General features: G+C 42.0%; 1 protein-coding gene across 12 annotated transcripts in view; it reads left to right on the top strand.

The window, feature by feature from the left end:
• Nucleotides 1–5967, top strand: part of SOX5 (SRY-box transcription factor 5) — a 649933-nt gene extending 643966 nt beyond the window's left edge. For all 12 annotated transcript variants that reach the window (XM_052789110.1, XM_052789111.1, XM_052789117.1 and 9 more), the window contains one exon: nucleotides 181–5967. In XM_052789110.1, coding sequence (XP_052645070.1) covers nucleotides 181–484 — 304 coding nt within the window. In that variant the 3' untranslated portion in view covers nucleotides 485–5967. The remainder of the gene's footprint in view (nucleotides 1–180) is intronic.
• The last annotated feature ends 12414 nt before the right edge of the window (nucleotides 5968–18381 follow it).

Genomic DNA, 18381 nt, shown 5'->3' with positions numbered 1-18381 from the left:
TGTTCATTTCAAAAGCATCAGTTGGTGAGTCTGGAATATTGATAGAAGGGTTGTCTTGCATGGGCCATCCAGGAGCTTCCTCTGCATGCCCAAGAGCATATGCTAAGGGCTTGAAAAGCGCTGTCGTAGTTGCCCTCCCTTCCAGTATTCAAACATCCTTTTACTTTTTCTCCGTGGCAGGCAACAAGCACAGATTCCCATTGCCACCGCGGGCGTAGTTTACCCAGGAGCCATTGCCATGGCAGGAATGCCTTCCCCACATCTGCCCTCCGAGCACTCGAGCGTGTCCAGCAGCCCGGAGCCCGGGATGCCCGTCATCCAGAGCACTTACGGCATCAAAGGTGAGGAGCCTCATATCAAGGAAGAGATGCAGACCGATGACGTCAATGGAGAAATCTACGATGAATACGATGAGGAAGAGGATGACCCCGATGCGGACTATGGCAGTGACAGTGAAAATCACATTGCGGGGCAAGCCAACTGATCAGGGTCCAAATATCTCGTGACCTACAGGACTTCAAGGAGAAAAGAAAAAATAAATAAAGCCCCATCTGGTTTATCCTTGCCAGTGGCCAAGCACATTAACTTTCTCATACACTGACTGTTACTTTAACTGTTAGTCTTAACTAGTTGGGACATCAGCTGACTAATAGACATCAGCCTGCATCAGAAGAAAAAAGGCTCAGAAGAAAGGAAGCAAAGACAACGACGACAACAACAACAGAATGATATAAGCTATGGGTAAAATAATGCCAGTAATTCAGCTGCTATACCCAAGCACTGAAGTCTTACCCGTCGACCTTTTATTATTATTATTTTTTTTTTCAAATAAACTTTATGGCTGTTTGTTCTACAATGTTCTAGAAATTCTCACTCAGGTACACAGTGCCAACAAGTGGCTTGTGAATGTGTTTTGTTGTTTTGTGCTACAGTTTAAAGAGAAATAATTTTTTTTTTTTTTGGTAATGCACCTGACAGGAAAGAAAAAAGATAAAATTCCTTTTACCCCCCTGTCTCCTCCTCCTCCTCCTCCCTGGCAAATCTGGGTCAGAAGTGTGTGTGTGTGTGCGTGCGTGCCTGTGCGCGTGGCTGGCAAGGAAGGAAGTGGGGAGTCTGTTTCTGTTAACCCCAACAAGCAATTATTTCCTTTCAAGAGAGGACTTCTCTTCATCAGTTGCACACCATACTGAGTCTTTGAGCAAGTGCCAAATTTGTACTAATGCGCTGAACTAGTCCAATTTGCTTTTTTTTGGTTGGTCTCTTCTTGTTTTGTTTTTCTTTTGCTTTTCTTTTGCTTCCTGCTCTGTCTTAAGTTAGGACAGTGTTGTATCTTAGACAATCCCTTGAAGATCCTGATATACCAGCAGCTGGTGAAATTAGACATATATTTTTGGTTTTGCTTTTGCTTTTTAAAGGAAACTGTAGGTGCCGTTCTCAGGTGAAAAAAGAGAGAGAGAGAGAGAGACATAAGAAATTTAGAGAAAAAATATTTTATGGTCTTGGATTTTCATGTGTGCGTGTTGATGGTACTAATAAGAATAATATTGGACTATTGCGAGCAAAAAGCATGTTCCAGAATGAAGTCCCACACCCTCCAAATGACTTGGTCTGTAAGGAGCCTTTGCTTTTAATTTACACTTCAAGTGGCAGCGTATACAACATAAAAAAGGCTTGTCCAAAATGTGATTTGTTCTGCACAGGACAGGGCAACTGGAAGTGTTACCTCCTTGCTGACCATAATTAGGTTACCATGATGTCCAGTTTTGATGAACTCGTACCTTCGGGGTGGCTGAGTACTGATCTCTGATTCAAAAGGTGATTTTTTTTAAACTGACTTTTTTTTTCTCCTTTGCACTTGCAGAAATCCTTGTTTATCAGTGGGATGTTTGTGTAGGAAGGAAGACTAATAGCTATGAAGAGATTTCCATATTCAAAGTGGGCATGTAAGAACCCAAACCTTTGCGGTGCCGAGTTTCCCTAGCTGCTGCCTCTTACAAGTGACAAATTGTTCTCCTGGGCTAAAATATTTTCGGTGTTGTTCTAGAGCCCTTAGATATGTTGCTTGGGCAGTTTTGCCTTCCTTGGGCAACAGCAGCCAGGCGAGGAGGGTGGATTTACACAAGTGTTAGCGTCTTGTATTTCCAATAAGGTAACTGAATGTTACACTCTATTTCAGAAAAAAAGAATGTAAATAGAAGTGGATCAGAGAGTCTCTTTTCACCTCCTCGCTCTGATCTTCCTGTAGAAGGAGAGGACCCAGGTTCGTGTAGCAAGACAAGCATCAGTTCTAAACCAGCCAACCAACCAAAAAGGCTACCTGTAATTTCAAACAGCGGCTGCCCAGGAGCTCCTCTCTGGCCGGGGAAGGAAAGTCTTAGGATCGTACTGAGGCAAAAGCCTTCCTCTGAGTCGGTTTTCTAACTGAGGATGCCAGCTTTATCTTCATGTCGCTTCCTGGTAAATTCCTACTCCTAGATAGAGAGACTCATTGCTATCATTATCACTTTTAACTTGGAAAAATAGCCCTGTGCATCTTAATGCCTGTGAGATCCCAGCGCAAGCATTCACCAGCACCATGGTCTTCAGTACTTGGCAGCATTGATTTTGCAATGGTCCCTTAATCAGGCAAATTTAGCCCTTGGCGCAATCAGCCATTTAAGTCCAGGAGCAGGATGAAAGGGGCAGGGAGGAGGAGAGTGGGAGGAGGACGGGGGGGGTGTCTTTCTTTGCCTCTTGAAATCCCACTTGAAGTGTAACTTGACCTGTGCAGACCTTGTGCAAAGCAAACAAGCAAATGCCATTGAAGACTTAGGACAATACTCCAATGAGTGGTTTGGACGTGTGATAGTTTTACCCTGCAACATCTGTTTTATTTTTCTCCTGTTTTCCCTTTTTTGATTTCCACCTCTGCCTCAAAAAATTCTTTTCTATTTTCTCTCTCTCAGAAGATTTGCTCTGAAGTTATGCTTGGAGTAGCTGATCATATCCTCCATGTCAGAGAGGGTTCTTTTTGTTTGTATTTTATGACTGTGTTGGGTTTGTTTTTTTTTTCAGTTGAACTGCCTCTTCTTGCTAGTGTTGTAATGGTAATTATAATAATAATAATAATGGTCAGCTGTTCCCAGATTAGTAAATTATGTATAATTTATTTTATCCCCCCCCCCTTTTAACTTTATTTTATTCTGTTCTAATTTGGCAGTGCAGCAAATGAAGCTGTTAGGCTATTTAAAATGGATACCCCTCCCCACCTTGCCTTTTTATATATATATAAATATATATATATACATATGAAAACAAATCGCTTCTTCTCCTGCTCACACCATTCCTCTTTCTTTTATTTTAATTTTGGCCCCAGCCATGTCAACTTCTGATGTTTATTATGATGGAGTGAATTAATGGGAGTGTTGTTTTCAATCTTAATTAACTTCTGCTCTCTCATCACTCATTTTAGTTATTTAATTACACCAGTCATCTAGAGCCAATTTTTTTTAAGCACTCTGTTTGGATAAGAAGGAAAAAAAAAGTAGACAATTGTTTTTATATCATTATTATGTACAATGTGAAAACAGATATTTGTTCTTTTTTTTTTTAACTTTTAAATTTGTTCCCTGTCTTTGTGAACAAATTACTTCTGACTCTTGTGGGTTCACCTCACATTTGCTGGATGCTTGATTTCCACCGCGTTATAGAGACTCTCTGGTTTAATTGTGTCACTTCGGGCTACCAGAATACTTTGTTTTAGCTCCAGGTAGGTGTCACTGCGGCAAGCGTGATTGGAGCAAGTCTTAGACGCGTGGGCTGGAAAGCTGGCTGCGGGGAGGTCAATGGGAAAAAAGGCCCTTTGACTTCAGCCGGTCCGAATTTCAGCCCCGAACTATGGGCTGCGCTGCAGGAAACGCTCCTGGAGGTAGTAGCCCCGTCTCCGTGGGCAGGGTCGGTCCGGCACCGGAGGAGCGCCTGTGCCGGGGCTGCAGGACCGAGCTCTGCTCTCGGCAATGGACGGCGCGACGGAGCCCTTCTCCGGGAGCGCTCTGCCTTGCTCGCTGCCTTGGCCTGGGCTAGGGCTCAGATGAACTCTAATTTTGGTACCATACACATTTCCCTCTGAGAGACTGCGCTAGAGCCTGGGGTTCTGTCAGGCTTTTCGAATGGGTAGCTTCAGCAGACTATCCACGTCCTGCATTTAGATGTTGAAACAGATGCAGCAATGTTAAAAAAGGCAAAAAAAGGCAAAAAAAAAAAAGGCTCTGGGGTCCCAAACCAGCAAAATACTTAACGCCTGTGCTAACGTTTTGTTGGGTCCAAGGATGAGCACCCATATATCCTTTGGCAGTAGAAGACCAGATTTGAAAATGAGGCCCTGTTTTTCCCTCTCTAATTTCTTAGAAAAAAGCAAAACAAAGCAAAACGTATATTTATAAAAAGATCTTCTTGTCTTGTTTCTTTTTTTTCCTGGGTTCTGTGCCCTGGAGCATGTAGAAAAACCAGGTTAGGAGAGATTAGGATCATATTAACCTAAAAGCGCATCGAGGCCCTAATGCCGAGGCGGGCTTCGTTCCCTCTTCCCTGGGAACCTGGCAAGTGAGGAAGGTCTTGGGGATCTGCCGGGGGGAGCGTACAGGCCACCTCCTCCTAAACGGGGGGAGCCACTTACGCCATGCGTCTCGCAAGCTTACAAAAGACCACCACCAGCAGTGGGGAAAAGGGGAAAAGAAAGACGAAAAAAAACTGAGGCACTTGCTTCTAAGCTCAATTAAATAACACAGAGTATATCCTTTTTCAATTTATTCATGCCTTATATTAGTAAAATAGGATTTTTAAGTGCATTTAACATCTTTATTTAACCGTTCCGCTATATTAATCAGGCCCCCAGAAAAGAACACTAGCTATTATTATAGCATTTAATTAGTTTTGTAACCAAATCCTCTTATTACGAATGCATATGGAAGAAATTCTTTCTTCGAAGACATTATTTCAAAGATTTGGTTACTGCAGTAGACTCTCTCTTTAATTAAATCATTTTTTAGAAAGTAAATTGTCTTTAACCTTTTTACAGCACATTTTCAGAGCTTTTTCTTTTTAATCCAAAGAGATGAGCTGTTATTGTCCCCGAAGAAGCCTCTGACATCACGTTCGTAACATCAAAAATAATTATACTCCGTGGAAACGTAGACCTTACTTAGCAAGAATTCATCTGCTAGAATGAATGGCAACTATATGATATCTCGTACGTTTTAAGGGCATGATGTATCGGATAGGAAGTATTTTTGTCTGCCCACTTCTCTATAGAATCATACTTCAATTTTGCAAAGAACTGTGTGTAATTCACTAGATGTGGATTCAAGTGTATCCTCAATTCACAGGGCATGGGCTGGCTGTTTAGCTTGGTTTATATTTACATTTTTTCAACTTTATCTTAACTTGTCAGTTTCCCAGATTGAAGAACATGTCAAGTTCGTTTTTTCTACTGACTGATTTCTCTACTCCCCAGTGTTTTTGTCACTGGTTTGCTGAAACAGTATTTATATAGCTCCATTGGCTCTAAAGCTCTTACTCCTTCTAACGTTTTGGATTTTACAAGTGAAATGAAAATAGAAAAGAAATAGAGACAATCAAATGCCTGGAGCTTAAAACAAAGTATGTGCAACCTACCATCTCACTTGAAATTTAATAAAAGAAATAATTATGTAAATATAACATAGAGTTATAGATTTATATTTTGTTCATAACACATAGTGTAATATAAGTTGTATATTTTCATGTTTTGGTTTTATGTTATCATTCATGCCACAATAAATAAAAAAAAACAGGAGTTGATGTACTCTTTAAAAAAAATACAATGTGGGTTGCCACCATCCTGGGTTTTTGGTTTTGGTTTTTGGTTTTTTTTGTTTCTTTTGCATTCCCCTTTTTCAGTATTATTGCCCTGCAAGGCACCAATAAAACAGCAAATGTGTTCTTTACCTATCCTGTGGTCTGTTTCCCACTTATTCTAGCAAAGGGTGTGCTAGTTAATTTTCTTGTCAGGAGAACAAAACAGCTGGGCTCAAGGAGCAGAAAATGAGATTTAGATTCAGCTTACCAGTCTGCTCCAAAATTCAAGGTTTTCATCAAATCACAGGAAGAAAAATCACCCCATCTTTAAAATATCAGCATTGAAACAGAAGAATAAGTTGGTTCCTGAACAATGTAGTACAGTGCAATTTCCAGTTCAGAGTCGGGGCACCTCATAAATGGGGATGGCTGAGTCCAGAGGTTTGGGCTGTGCCCACCTTCCCAGGTTATGTTCACCTTCTACAGGCTTATCTGTTCGGAGACCAGAGCAAATTCAGGGAAATACCCAATTATAAATGCCAGTGACACAAAGCTATGAAAAAAATGGCTCTGCTCATAGTTAGTCAAAATGTCCCAACATGCTGCCTAAACAGTTCATGAAGTTTTGACAGCAGCATATGGCACGAAGTGGGATGAAATGAATTTGTACCTGGTTTTGACAGTAAGTTATTCTGATGGGTGCTTACTCTCAAGTGCCTATGGCTTGACAGATGCCATTCTATGGTTCCAGATTTCCTAAAGGGAAAAGGCAATATTTGGGAAAGAAGGAGGTAGCTGGTGGAGGTCCTACGAGCCTGCCTGCGCTTCTCTTGCTTGCCAAGTTGTCCTCTGTGCTCTTCTGGGAGCAGGTTGGCACCTGAAACATCCCGCCAGCAAACCAGAGGTCTAATGGGGCAGCTTCCTGCTACAGCCTATAGCACCTATATAGCACCCGTCCGGTGGAAGTGGAAATGAACCTGAGCAGAACCATGTAACATGAGGCTCAGGCTGATAAATGTCAGCATCCTTTAACCCCTTAAAATCCCTTTATCCGTTACTGTCATCAACGTGTGATGAAGGGAGCCAGAGGAGCGAACATGACCGTGCCGGGCCGTGTGGCTGTCAAATTATGGTGTAGTTTGTATTCAGTGTGCCTGACACCTTCGTTTTGCTGCTTTGCCCTTTTAACAAATACGACCCTAAAACAAGGAATACCACTGCCAAAGCCCTGCTGGCTTGTGCCTTTGCTGGCATGGCACACGCTGCCACCTGGCCCTGAAGCATCACTGCACATGTAGGCCTTCTCGCCGCCCTGCGCTGAGATGGAGGGATGTAAGATTTCTTTTTTTGTGTGTGTGGTACCTAACAGGAGCAACAATGTTCCCTAGGGCAGTGGGGAAAAAAATGTCTAGGAGAACATGAGAAAAGCTAAGCTGAAGATGTATCTAAATTGCAATATGAGTGGACGAGGCTGAGCTTTGCAAAAACAGCAATGAAGACCAGTTAAACCCAAAGTGTGCAGCTGAAGTAAAAAAAGGTTCTTAGAGTGCTGAAGTGATATTATGGCCTAGACTTGGGAGTGGTAACAATTCTTTCCCTAGACAAGTTGCAGAGGGGTTTTTTTCTTTCTTTTCTTTTTTTTTTTTTTTTTTTTTTCAAAAAATGCTAAAGCATTCCAGCAATTGCCTGTAGCAGGAAGGAAGAAAATGAGGATAATTATGACATTAATCTATTTAAAAAAGAAAGACGTGTGACAATTAGCGCATTCCTACCAAGAAAGTAACATACAGAGATATATGTGTGTAGGAAAGTGAAAAGACCCCCCACAGAAGCCATGAAAGGTTATGGAAAGCGTATGTGCCTCACAAGGAAGCACAGTGCTGTGACTTCAGCATCAGCGAGAAAGAGTGCACGGGAGCTTGTCAATAAGCTTTCAGTTAATAAATATTCAGCAATACTGTAGAAAAGCAATGTGGGAGAAGAACAGGCAGTGTCGGTGGGGCCAACCAGTGGAAAGCATACACTGAAAAGGTACAGAAAGTCTTCTCAACATAGTTATCAAAGTAATCTAGTGCCTGAGACCGGTGGGCTCGAGATAGTTGTAGCAGCTAATTTCAGTCCCTGGGATGCTTGCGCTCGCATCTCTTGGTGTACAGTAGCACTGATGGCCATGCACTGAAATCAGAGGTTGCTTGCAAGCTAACAATGAGAACAGGGAAAAGAAAATGGTACCGCAGCATTGTTGGCCTAGTTCAGAAAGGCCGGCAGCCTCGGCAGCTCTGTGAGCATCAGCTACACCCCACCTGCAAAACCTTCCTGCTAATGTGGCTACGCAAGGCAGAGGGGCGGCAGCCGCCCTTCCCCGTTCCGGGCTGGATGTGCAAGGCTGGCAGTTAGCAGACTCTGTGGGGTTTTGGTGCGGGTTTTTCTCCCGTAAGTAAATTTGATCTGAAAACTAATGCAAAAGACATCCTACAGGTTCCCCGGTATCGTTTGTAACAGTTGCTCTCCAGCCTCTAGTCGCGTGAACTTTGCAGACATTATTTCACTCTCGGTCTTACGGCGTGGTTCAGCCAGGTCACGGGTTCCCACTCACCGCACGCTGTGTGCTGTGCCCACACCCCCACACACACCCCTATTCGCCCTTGCTCGCTCTATGCCACATCTGGCATGGCTACTCAAAAATCCTGTCACTGGGAGCTGACTATCTGTATCCACCACTTCGAGGGATTAGCCAGTGCTTATTGGTTTGGGGGTTTTATGTGTTCTTTGTTGGGTTTTTTTCCTGCTGGTGGAGCAGCCTTGTCGGAGCACAGCCGGAGCCTGGGGCTCGGCGAGCGGGGAGAGCACCCAGCGCTCAGCCGGAGTCCTCCTCCATCTCAGACCAGATGTGGCTCAGAGCACTGTACGTCCGGCTAACTCGGCTGTTGCCGCCACACCAGCACTGTGCAGCTGACGGCATGTGACAGCAGTACCAAGGAATGGTCATTCCTGACGCGTCACCTAATCAAAGCAAACTGCTTGGCATGAGATTACGAATTTATTGGTTATGGGTTTAGTTATTATTTGCAGGCTTATACCAATTTACCTTTTTGGATGCTTCTAAAATTGCTGCCAGAGGCAGCGTGGAAAGATATTTTGGCCAAATCAGGCTTGCCCCTGCCCCTGTGGAGGCCAAGTCAATTAGGAGGAGGTTAAAGTCACACCAAAATACTCCCCTCCACAAAATCCAAAATACTTCAAGCAGGGAGCCTTTCTGTAGAGCTGGGTCTTAATGGCACTAGAATGGGACGTATGTAATTGAAAATATAATTAAAAGCACAAATGTAAGGTTTAGTTAAAACTCTGCCAGCCCTGTGTGGCAATTCAAGCTGCAGTTTGAATGGCTTTTTGAGATAAGTTAGACTTGATTTAAGTCCTGACTGTATCTTTAGTCTTAGTTACCAATGTCAGGAAGGAGGGCTGGTCTATCACAGACACTGTAAACTGCTCGCATATATACACGTATGAAGGACCATTTACAGTGCAAATTATTGCACGTAGAAAATGCCATTGGCGATTTCAGGCAGCCGCGCTGGTGCACCAGCGACTAGGGTGGGTGTCAGCCGCACTGATGTAGCTGTACAGTACTGAGTGTGTGTGCGTGAAGACAGGGGCTCAAACTAAGCCCTGAAAAGCCCCTCCTATCCCCCGCAAGAGCATCCCCACACAGGGATTTGTGTCGGTTTAACTTCACGTTATCAGCGCAACTTTCACAGACAGTGAATGCCTAACCCACCAAGGATAAATCAATGCCTCCCCTTGTATTTAACAGAGATATGACTTAAATACAGTAAGTAAATCAAAGTAATTATTTAAAATTAAAATGATTTAAGAGACTTAGTCTGGGAGAATGGCATGGTGGTTAGAGAAGCGGCTGAGACGCAGGACTTCGGCAGGCTATTCCTGACTCTGTCAGAGACTTGCTCTACAACTTCAGGAAAATTACTCAGCCCATCTCTAAGACTGCTATAATAATACCTACTTCAAAGGGGTGTTATGAGGCTTAATTCATTAATGCCTGCAAAGCACGTTGAGATCTTTGGATTAAAGGCACTACAGCACTGCAAAGTATTATTAGCTACAGGGAAAAGCTCTCAGGCAAGCATGGCATTAAATGTCTGAGGTTTAAAAAAACACGAAGGGGGGGGACCCAAAGTTGGGAAAATTGTGGGTGGTTTGGGTTTTTTTCTGTAGCCAGGTTTCCACTAGTCAGATCTGTGCTTTGCTAAACCAAGGCCAGGGCGGTACAGCTCAAGGCCTAATTTTCATCTCACTCCTAGAGCTCCCAGATTGCATACACAACTGTTTGAATTTGGGGCTTCTTTTTATCAAAAATCCTCACTTTGTGGCTCAAAAGCATGTACAACTTCCCTCTAAGGATGTACTTACCCACTGAATTAAACAACAACAAGAAGAAAATAATTGTACCTTGTATTGACTACCTACATTTTTTAAAATTCAGTTTAAGCATTATTTACTCTCCCAGTGAAAAGTCTATTCCATTTGATTTAAAAGGGGTAAGAATTTCATCATGGGTAATTATTTTGAATCCAGAGGTATTCAAAACACACAAAACATGGCCTTTTTTATTACCCTTCAGTAGAGCTTCTCCACCTACTGTGAGCACAATTCCAAATGGATGAATTGCAATGGACAATCGCAAATGGACTAAATGGAGGGAATTTTTTAATGACGACCTTGGTCCCAAGTATTAATTTCTTTCTGATGTTAAGTTTTAAAAGCAAACAACTAAAGATAGCAGGTTTTTCTGTTGGTCCAAATTTAAATCTTGTCTGATCTTATCCTTCATTTGGTGCCTGTGGCAGCACCCGTGCACTAACTTGGGGTGCATCGGAGCCCCACAGGGCAGGGGTGAGTGGGATTTCTCCCATCAAAACCAGGCAGAAAAGGTGAGGACACAAGCAAGGTTCCCAAACCAATCAGCTGAAGAGCAATATTAAAGCTGTCATGTTTACCTTCTTAACCAAATCCAAATTTTAATTTTTTTATATTCTTTATATCTTTGAAACTTTTCAAGTACAACTACTTAAAAATAAACAAAATCAGCCCCACCCCCACCCCCCCAATGAAAAGACTGTAACATATGGAAATTTATTTTTGTTTTTTTACAGAATTTCTGACTTTGGTGAGGAAAACCTTTTAACTTCACTTTGTTTCCAGGTCCCATTGAAAAAGAACACAGGGGAAGTGAAGTATAAGTGATTCTGGCTCCTGGAGGTGCTTTGTTTCTCTTCTGATAGAATATGAAACTTCATGTAGGTGGTGGGTAGAGCCATCGTAACCTGCTTTCTTCTGAGTGAATGAGGGAGGTCAATATATTATCGTATCAAGGAAGAAGAAATTACATAGGCAATTCCCCCACAGACAATAAAGACAATTCTGACAGCATGATCAAAACAACTGTATAACTTTTCTTTTCTTTTCTTACAGACACACCAGTGTTTAAATGACAGCTGAAAGAGGATGATGGACTAAACACATTATTCTCTGTTCCATCTACTTTTTTATAATAGAAATATATCTTGAAGACTGTATTCAAGTTGATCAAATAATAAGTCAATTTGTCAATAAAACAGATTAGGCAACCTGTCTGCTGAGATGATATCTGTCAAACAACATATTTTGTTAATACAATCTGGAAGCAAATGCCTTCACAAAAGACAATACAAAAAAACCCACAATGCCACTTTTAAGTTTATTGAAACAGAGCGCTGAGTTATTTCAGTTATAGATGTTTAGACTTTTTTTTACTTTAAGTTCTAGTTGCTAGTTAACGAATCGCAATTTGGAAAAGACTAGAAATAAGTGTTAATGGCCTGGTGGGCACTGTCTGCTGCTAAGAATTTCCAAGCCTTTTGGCAATGCCCACCCTGTGGGCACAAGTCATCATTATTGGGGTGGTGGAGGGGTATCTCCATTTCTCTGTGCACTGTTTTTTCTTCACCGCTCCACATTTGTTACCCCTGTTACCTACTGCTGGCAAGGCATCTACAGCATCGACTGATCTGCCTTGTCACATCACAAGCCCTGTCACTGTGCTCACCAGATTAAGGCATGATGCTTTGACACATCGTGTACGCTGATGCAAATCATCCCTTGGAGATGTTGGGCCACAGCCTGATCTTAGCCGCATGGGGGGATCTCTCAATTTACCCTGTGTGACAAAAAATAGAGGAAGCACTAACACGCACGAATGCACAGTGATCAAATACAAGTAATGTGGAACTAAATGGCATAAAGCTGAAGACCCATTGCTGAAATCATGGATTCATAACGCAGATAGAGCTTGAGTTGTCCAATATAAGGTATAATCAGTGGCTGGAAAAGGCCAGCGAGTGGACTAGAAAATTTCCATTCTGAATGCTGGAAACTTAGATTAACCAATCTCAGATTTTAGCGGTTTTGCCAGGTGATGTTCAAGCCGGCTGGTTTAGTTGTGTGGTTTTCTCTCACTCCTTTGCTGTGGTACTGCTATGTAATCCTCAGGAAAGTGGCTGGTTCAGAAACTCAAATTCTTCTTTCTTCTCGATTGGGAAGGAACATGTCATATGCGCTAATAGGCTGGAAATTGTCTTGGTTTTGATTTATGTTCTTTTTAAACAGAACTTGGGAAGCATTTTGTTGCTGAACTATCTGATGCAAAATACACAGGCTGAGGAAAACTGAAGCTACTCAAAAGTGTGAACAGGCGCTCTAACAGGAGGATCAACTATGGTGGCTGAAAACCAAGCAAACAAAAAAAAAGAGCTTAAATGCTGACAGAGATTTAAGGACTTTCCCACCCAAGCTTGCCTCTGCAGGCTCAGACTGCTGTTAAGAATTAATGAGCTAATTTGCTGTTGCTCTCAATAATGCATCAACACCTTGTGGGGCAGAAGAGCTTTCATTCAGAAAAATCTTTCCAAAACCTACAAATATGGAAACTATATTCTGAAAGCTATAGATTGTTAAAAAATAATAAATCTCTGTGGCAAAGCTGTGAATAGTTTTAAAGGCTGCACTGAAAAGAGATGGGTATGAGAAAAAAAGAAGTCCAGAAAGCCCTGTCAAAAAATTATGTCAAACCGTTAATTTTTGTGGTGAAATTTCAATAACAGTCAAAGATATTCCCATAAAGTCTACTGTGGAGTTCATTCAACTTCTTGTAGTGGAAATCCCCATTTACAGAACTGGACGGTACACCCACTAGGAACCTGAGCTTCCCCATTATTTTCTGCAACCCTCTGAGTTTATGTGACCACACGGCAATGTCAGGAATGCTTAATTACCCACCCAGCCCTACAAACCTTGAAGCACAAGATAGCCAGCAATCCACTCTCATTCAGAATAGTTTGGCATGTCTCCACATTGTAACTAACCAGTGTTACCCCTAGCAATTGCTCTTTAAAGCAAAAACATGTGCAAAATGTCTTCATTCAGCCTTGTAGTATCATATGTCAATCAGATTCAGGATGCAGAACTGGCCAGCAATATCCTAAAAAAAAAATAAAAAATCGTCTTTCTTGTTTGAATCACTTTGAATTAACTTGATTCTGTCATGTTACTGGCAAGAATATTCTCTCTTGAGCATCTGATTTCTAAATTTTCTTTTTCTCTTTTTTTTTGGTCTTTGGATTTGTCTGCAAGTTCCAAGGATCTGTTTTAAGCTTTACAAGACCAACTTAGCCTGGGGCTTTGGCAAGCAATTTAACATTGTCTACAGCACACTGAAGTTTATTAACACCTTTCAAAACCTCTGCAAGTTTGTAAATCAAGCAGTGGTTCATTCTCCAGAAATAATAAGGGTCTGGTTTTGTTAATGTATACAAACACAAATGACATGTATTTATGATAACATGTGTGTATGTATGACATGTATACTTATATTTAAGTGACATTAGGTATTTGCTGTATGTCATAATGATGGCATTGAGAGTTATCGAACTAAAGCCACAGAAAGACAGCATCTATCAGACTCTAAAAGTCTATCAGAATCTCCGACTTTTTTTTTTTAAGGCGGCAGACATTTTTTTGGTTTTGACCTTAGCATCCAGGTCCTATGCTTCTCTTCTCTGAAAGGGAATGACACTGCTGACACCTGATTCTAACACATGGCAAATCCCAAATATCTACAGCGCAACATTGGTGTTATTTTAAACTGATTCCCTCTGCTCCCAAAACCACATTTCCCCCCCCCACACACTTTTTTTTTTGTCCTAGGTGACTTTATTAGGATTCACAGATGCACAAAGGGTAACACACCAATTTTATGGTGTTTCTTCCAGATTTAGAGGAAAAGGTATTGCTTTACAGTGAGGTCCCACTAAGATACCACCCCCCAAACAGAGCAAGGAGAGCCATCTGTAACCCACAGAGGAAAATGAATGCTGCTGTAGTTTACGACAAATCAATAAATGGTTCTTTTATTAGTATGCCTTCAGCCTCCATGATACTTTCATAATCCCCAACATAAAATGGTTGTGTGGGCTGCTCACAAGCCCTGGACCAAGGTATAAGCAGGACGTTACATGAGGTGGCTTGTATGTCGTTGTAGTAACTTGTGTCAGGAGCCATCTCCTGTGCAACCGTCACGTAAATGGGAGGAAAAGTACAACTGTAGCACATGCAGAGTAGTACTGCATACGCATAGAACAAGCCATTGTAAACTAAAATATCACTGTGCTGTATGCACATTAGGTATGCTGTATGCACACGCTACTGTGAGAATAGTCCTACATTGACAGAAGCAAAGTTTCAAAAATTGGACTATCTGTGCAAACTTAAGTAGGCCTCCTCGGGCATATGCTTTATGCTCTTGTCTCCAACTACATGATTATTTGCCTTTATTCCAGGGGCCTTGGCTTAGCGCAGAGCACAAGATATACTGACTTCAACGTAGACCCAGAGCCAGCACTTCCCTTGAAGCTCACCGCTCCGACCATGTCTCTCGGCCTCTGCCGTGGCCCACTGTGCGAGCCCTGCTGCAAAGGCAGCTGTATTAACTCCCTTTGGCACACACCGCTACATTATTTGCATTCTTCTCAACTGTTTGTTGTCTTCATCAGATCTCTGGAAGGTCAGAGGGTAGGATAAGCATCGTTTTGTTGATGAACAGCGAAGGCATAGTGAATTTAAGGTCAAATAACTTCACTAATTTTAAGCATGCAAGTGGATAAGCCCTGAACCTGTCTGTTGGTTAAAGCAGTTTAGGAGTGCCAGCCTGGTTTCTTTGCCCTTCAGTTGCTACCCCAAGCACTGAGCCTTTCCACGAGGCAGATTAAGCCCCAGATTCAGAAAATGGGGACTATACAACCAGTGGCAAATTGTGACTCTTTTGTCAAGAATAGCCCAGGTAGGTAGAGAATTCAGACATCTATTTCTTTATTTTTCACCCATTGAAAGTCTTTGCTGCTTATACTCCACCATGACCACACTCTGCAATATGGGAGGCAGAGGTCTCACGGAAAAGCAACTCCTTCACTGCATGGCTCCTGTTCAGCCGGAGCAGCCCCTGAGCAAGGCAGGGCTACTGCAGTGAAATGAGATGTCATCCTGCCCACACTCAACAGAGGTTATGGATGAAATGTTACATTGAACCGTTATCGATAAAACTTGGCATTTCCTAACTGCAGAAGGTTTGGCCTTGCAAGCTTCATCGTGCTTCTTAACATCGCTACGTATCCGCCATCTCATGCACACCCACAAATAAATATCTATACACACTCCTCATGCTGTCTGAACGTTTTCTACACTGTATTTCATGCTGGTTTTCTTCTTTTCTCTCAGAATGTCTCCCTTACACCTGGAGCTGCTAAAAGTGGCAGGCAGTTGCTCCCCCACAGAAAAATCTCCCGGCCCAGCACAGTGCCATCTGATGTCAGTGTCGGCATAAATCCTTCCTTTGACCTCAACTGGCAATACATCAACCCACTGGTTTTTTGTGGCATTTCTGGAGTTGAGGGAAGATTATTTATTTTTAAAAGGCAAGAGTTACTGAATTCGCTGTACCTGGATGCTGCACAACTCTTTGTAATTGTTACCAACAGATGATGTCACTGAAAGTTATTTTTATGTCATTATCCTCACCCAAGGTAAATATGGAACGCTGTCATGCCATTACGTGATGTAAATATGTCATCATAATTTGTCTTTACACATCATAAATATTTTATTATATGACATTATTACACCTCCAGATATCTTTTTCCATATGAATAGTAATTACTCAAAGTATTTACTGTAATTATGTCACTTGATGAAATTACAGTAATTACATCGAAAAATGATAGCCCATGACTAATGAATTAAAATAGCATGGAAATTCGCATAAAAATTACATTAAAAATGTTAAGGATCTGAGGCAAACTCACAAAAGCAAGGAAATTCATAATTAAGAATTTAATCTCTAATAACATTGCAGGGTGCCACATTTTTAGATTATATCACAGAAGAAGGAAAAAAAAAGTAAAGAGATATTACCTGAACAGCAATAAAGTGCACAAGTGAACTGCTGCAAAGCGTAACCTGGCATTTTGTATACATGTGTACAGTAATATAGGCAAGTGCTGTATGGCAGCATTCAACAATGTTTCATCAGGAACAAAAGGCAACGGACCAAAGTCAGAGCTGGGGTAAGGAGCTGCCACTTGTGTGGAAGTTTCTACGCAAGAGCCATCAGGGAACATGACATAATTTTGTGACAGGTGAGGACAGAATCACTGAAGGACCGCAGTGCCAAACTTAGGAGCAAGGTGGCTGGCAGATCCCAGGAACATGTGTGGGTCTCACGGCAGACCTGAGATTTGACACCTAACCTGTGCTCGCAGCTTCTGTAATGCCACTCACCTCTGCGAGCAAACAAGTATTTTCATAAACCTAGCCACCCCAAGCAGCCACACAAGGTCCTGCTCTGGCACGCACACTGTGTTCTTGCCGCCTCTTGCATCCGAGGGAGGCACAAGGCCCTCTGTTGCCGACAAAATTCACAAACAAATCCTTTGGATTTGGGCCTTCATGACGACAAGATGATTTATTATTACATTCATTTTTAATTCCATTCTTATTTTCTGCGTGAAAAGAAATTATTCTGTGGCTAAACACTGGTGGTGCCTGAGAAGCAAAGAGGAACTGCTGATACCAATTTCGTTCGTTCGCTTCCTAGCTCAGGAGCAGGCCAGGAGCCCACACCTGCGAGAAACTCAGTGTTGTTCATCTCCCCATCTTGCAGCTGGCTCCCTTGTTGGTCCCGGGGGGTACGGCACCTCCACGGACTTCACTGGTTTTTGAAGTGGCCCCCAAGCTGCCTTCAAACTGAGCTGCCCAAATTACATGGTACACCAGACCAGGAAACCCCACGGAGCTGAAACAGCTCCCTACCACACGTAAGGAGAAAGCTGGGATTTTAGCTGAATTAAGAAAGAGTCAGAGAGACAGACAGACTGGGGCGGGGAAGGGGGGGACAGGGAGTCAGTGGGAGAAAAGGAAAGGAAAGGAAAGAAAGAAATAAGGAAAGAGGGAAAGCGAGAAAGAGAAATTCTGTTTCCAGTTAGACTATCCAGTAATAATTTAATATATGGTGCCATTTTAGAAAATGTGCTATTCATATTTATGAAAGGCTTAATAGATGCAGCTGCATCCTTTAACAAATTATTATAAGGCATGGTATGAAATGCATTAGTAAGAAATGCTTAACAGATGATGCTGTGACAAGCTGTTACAACGCGTGTTATAAGACGTCAATATTATTAAATCTATGGGCTTGGTTAGCACATGAATATAAATAATTTTTATGCATGCTACAAATTGCCATGCTTTATTAATAATGAAGTGTTTATAAATGGAACCTTACTGTAAAGCATTATTAAATGCAGCTACTCAGAAGACCTTAGAGTAATACTGTAGTAGCATTATCATGCTGAGAAACAGACTAGAAAGCCTGCTTTATTTTACTGTCTGAGTTGACACGGGTTCAAACACACTGGGCTTTGATTCCTGAAAACCCATGTGGTAGGGGCCACCAGTAGGCACCGGTTGAAAGCTGCTGTTGTCGCATTCTTTGTTACTCTGAAATCACTCTGGCCTCACTTACGTGGGATTTACACCAACATAAGTACTAGCGTCAGTGGAGTAACTCCTGATTAACCCTGCTGTAAGTGATACGTGCTGCAGGCCACATTATTTTCCTTCCCAAGTGAAAGCTGGCTGAAAGGTAACTGTGCATTGTAAGGCATTCTTCTGGGGGAAAAAGAAAAAAAAAAGGAAAAAAAGTATGTAGATTTGAAACGTACAATTCCCTGCGTCTCAGATTCTGCCCTTCCAACAGATACCTTCCAAAAGGTTATTTCTGCATTAAAAAGAAACATCTTTACAGGGTTTTTCATTGCAAAAAAATCACGTTGCTCTAGAAGTTACCATGACTCAGTAACACACAGGAGTGGCTCAGTTTGTCTGGCCTGTGCATCCTGTGGGAAAGCATCATTTGCTTTTATTCTTTTAACCATTTCATGCCTTCATGATTGATGTTGT

Source organism: Harpia harpyja, chromosome 6, assembly GCF_026419915.1.
Source record: "Harpia harpyja isolate bHarHar1 chromosome 6, bHarHar1 primary haplotype, whole genome shotgun sequence".
Classification (NCBI taxonomy): Eukaryota; Metazoa; Chordata; class Aves; order Accipitriformes; family Accipitridae; genus Harpia; species Harpia harpyja.
This window is presented reverse-complemented; position numbering and strand designations above follow the sequence as displayed.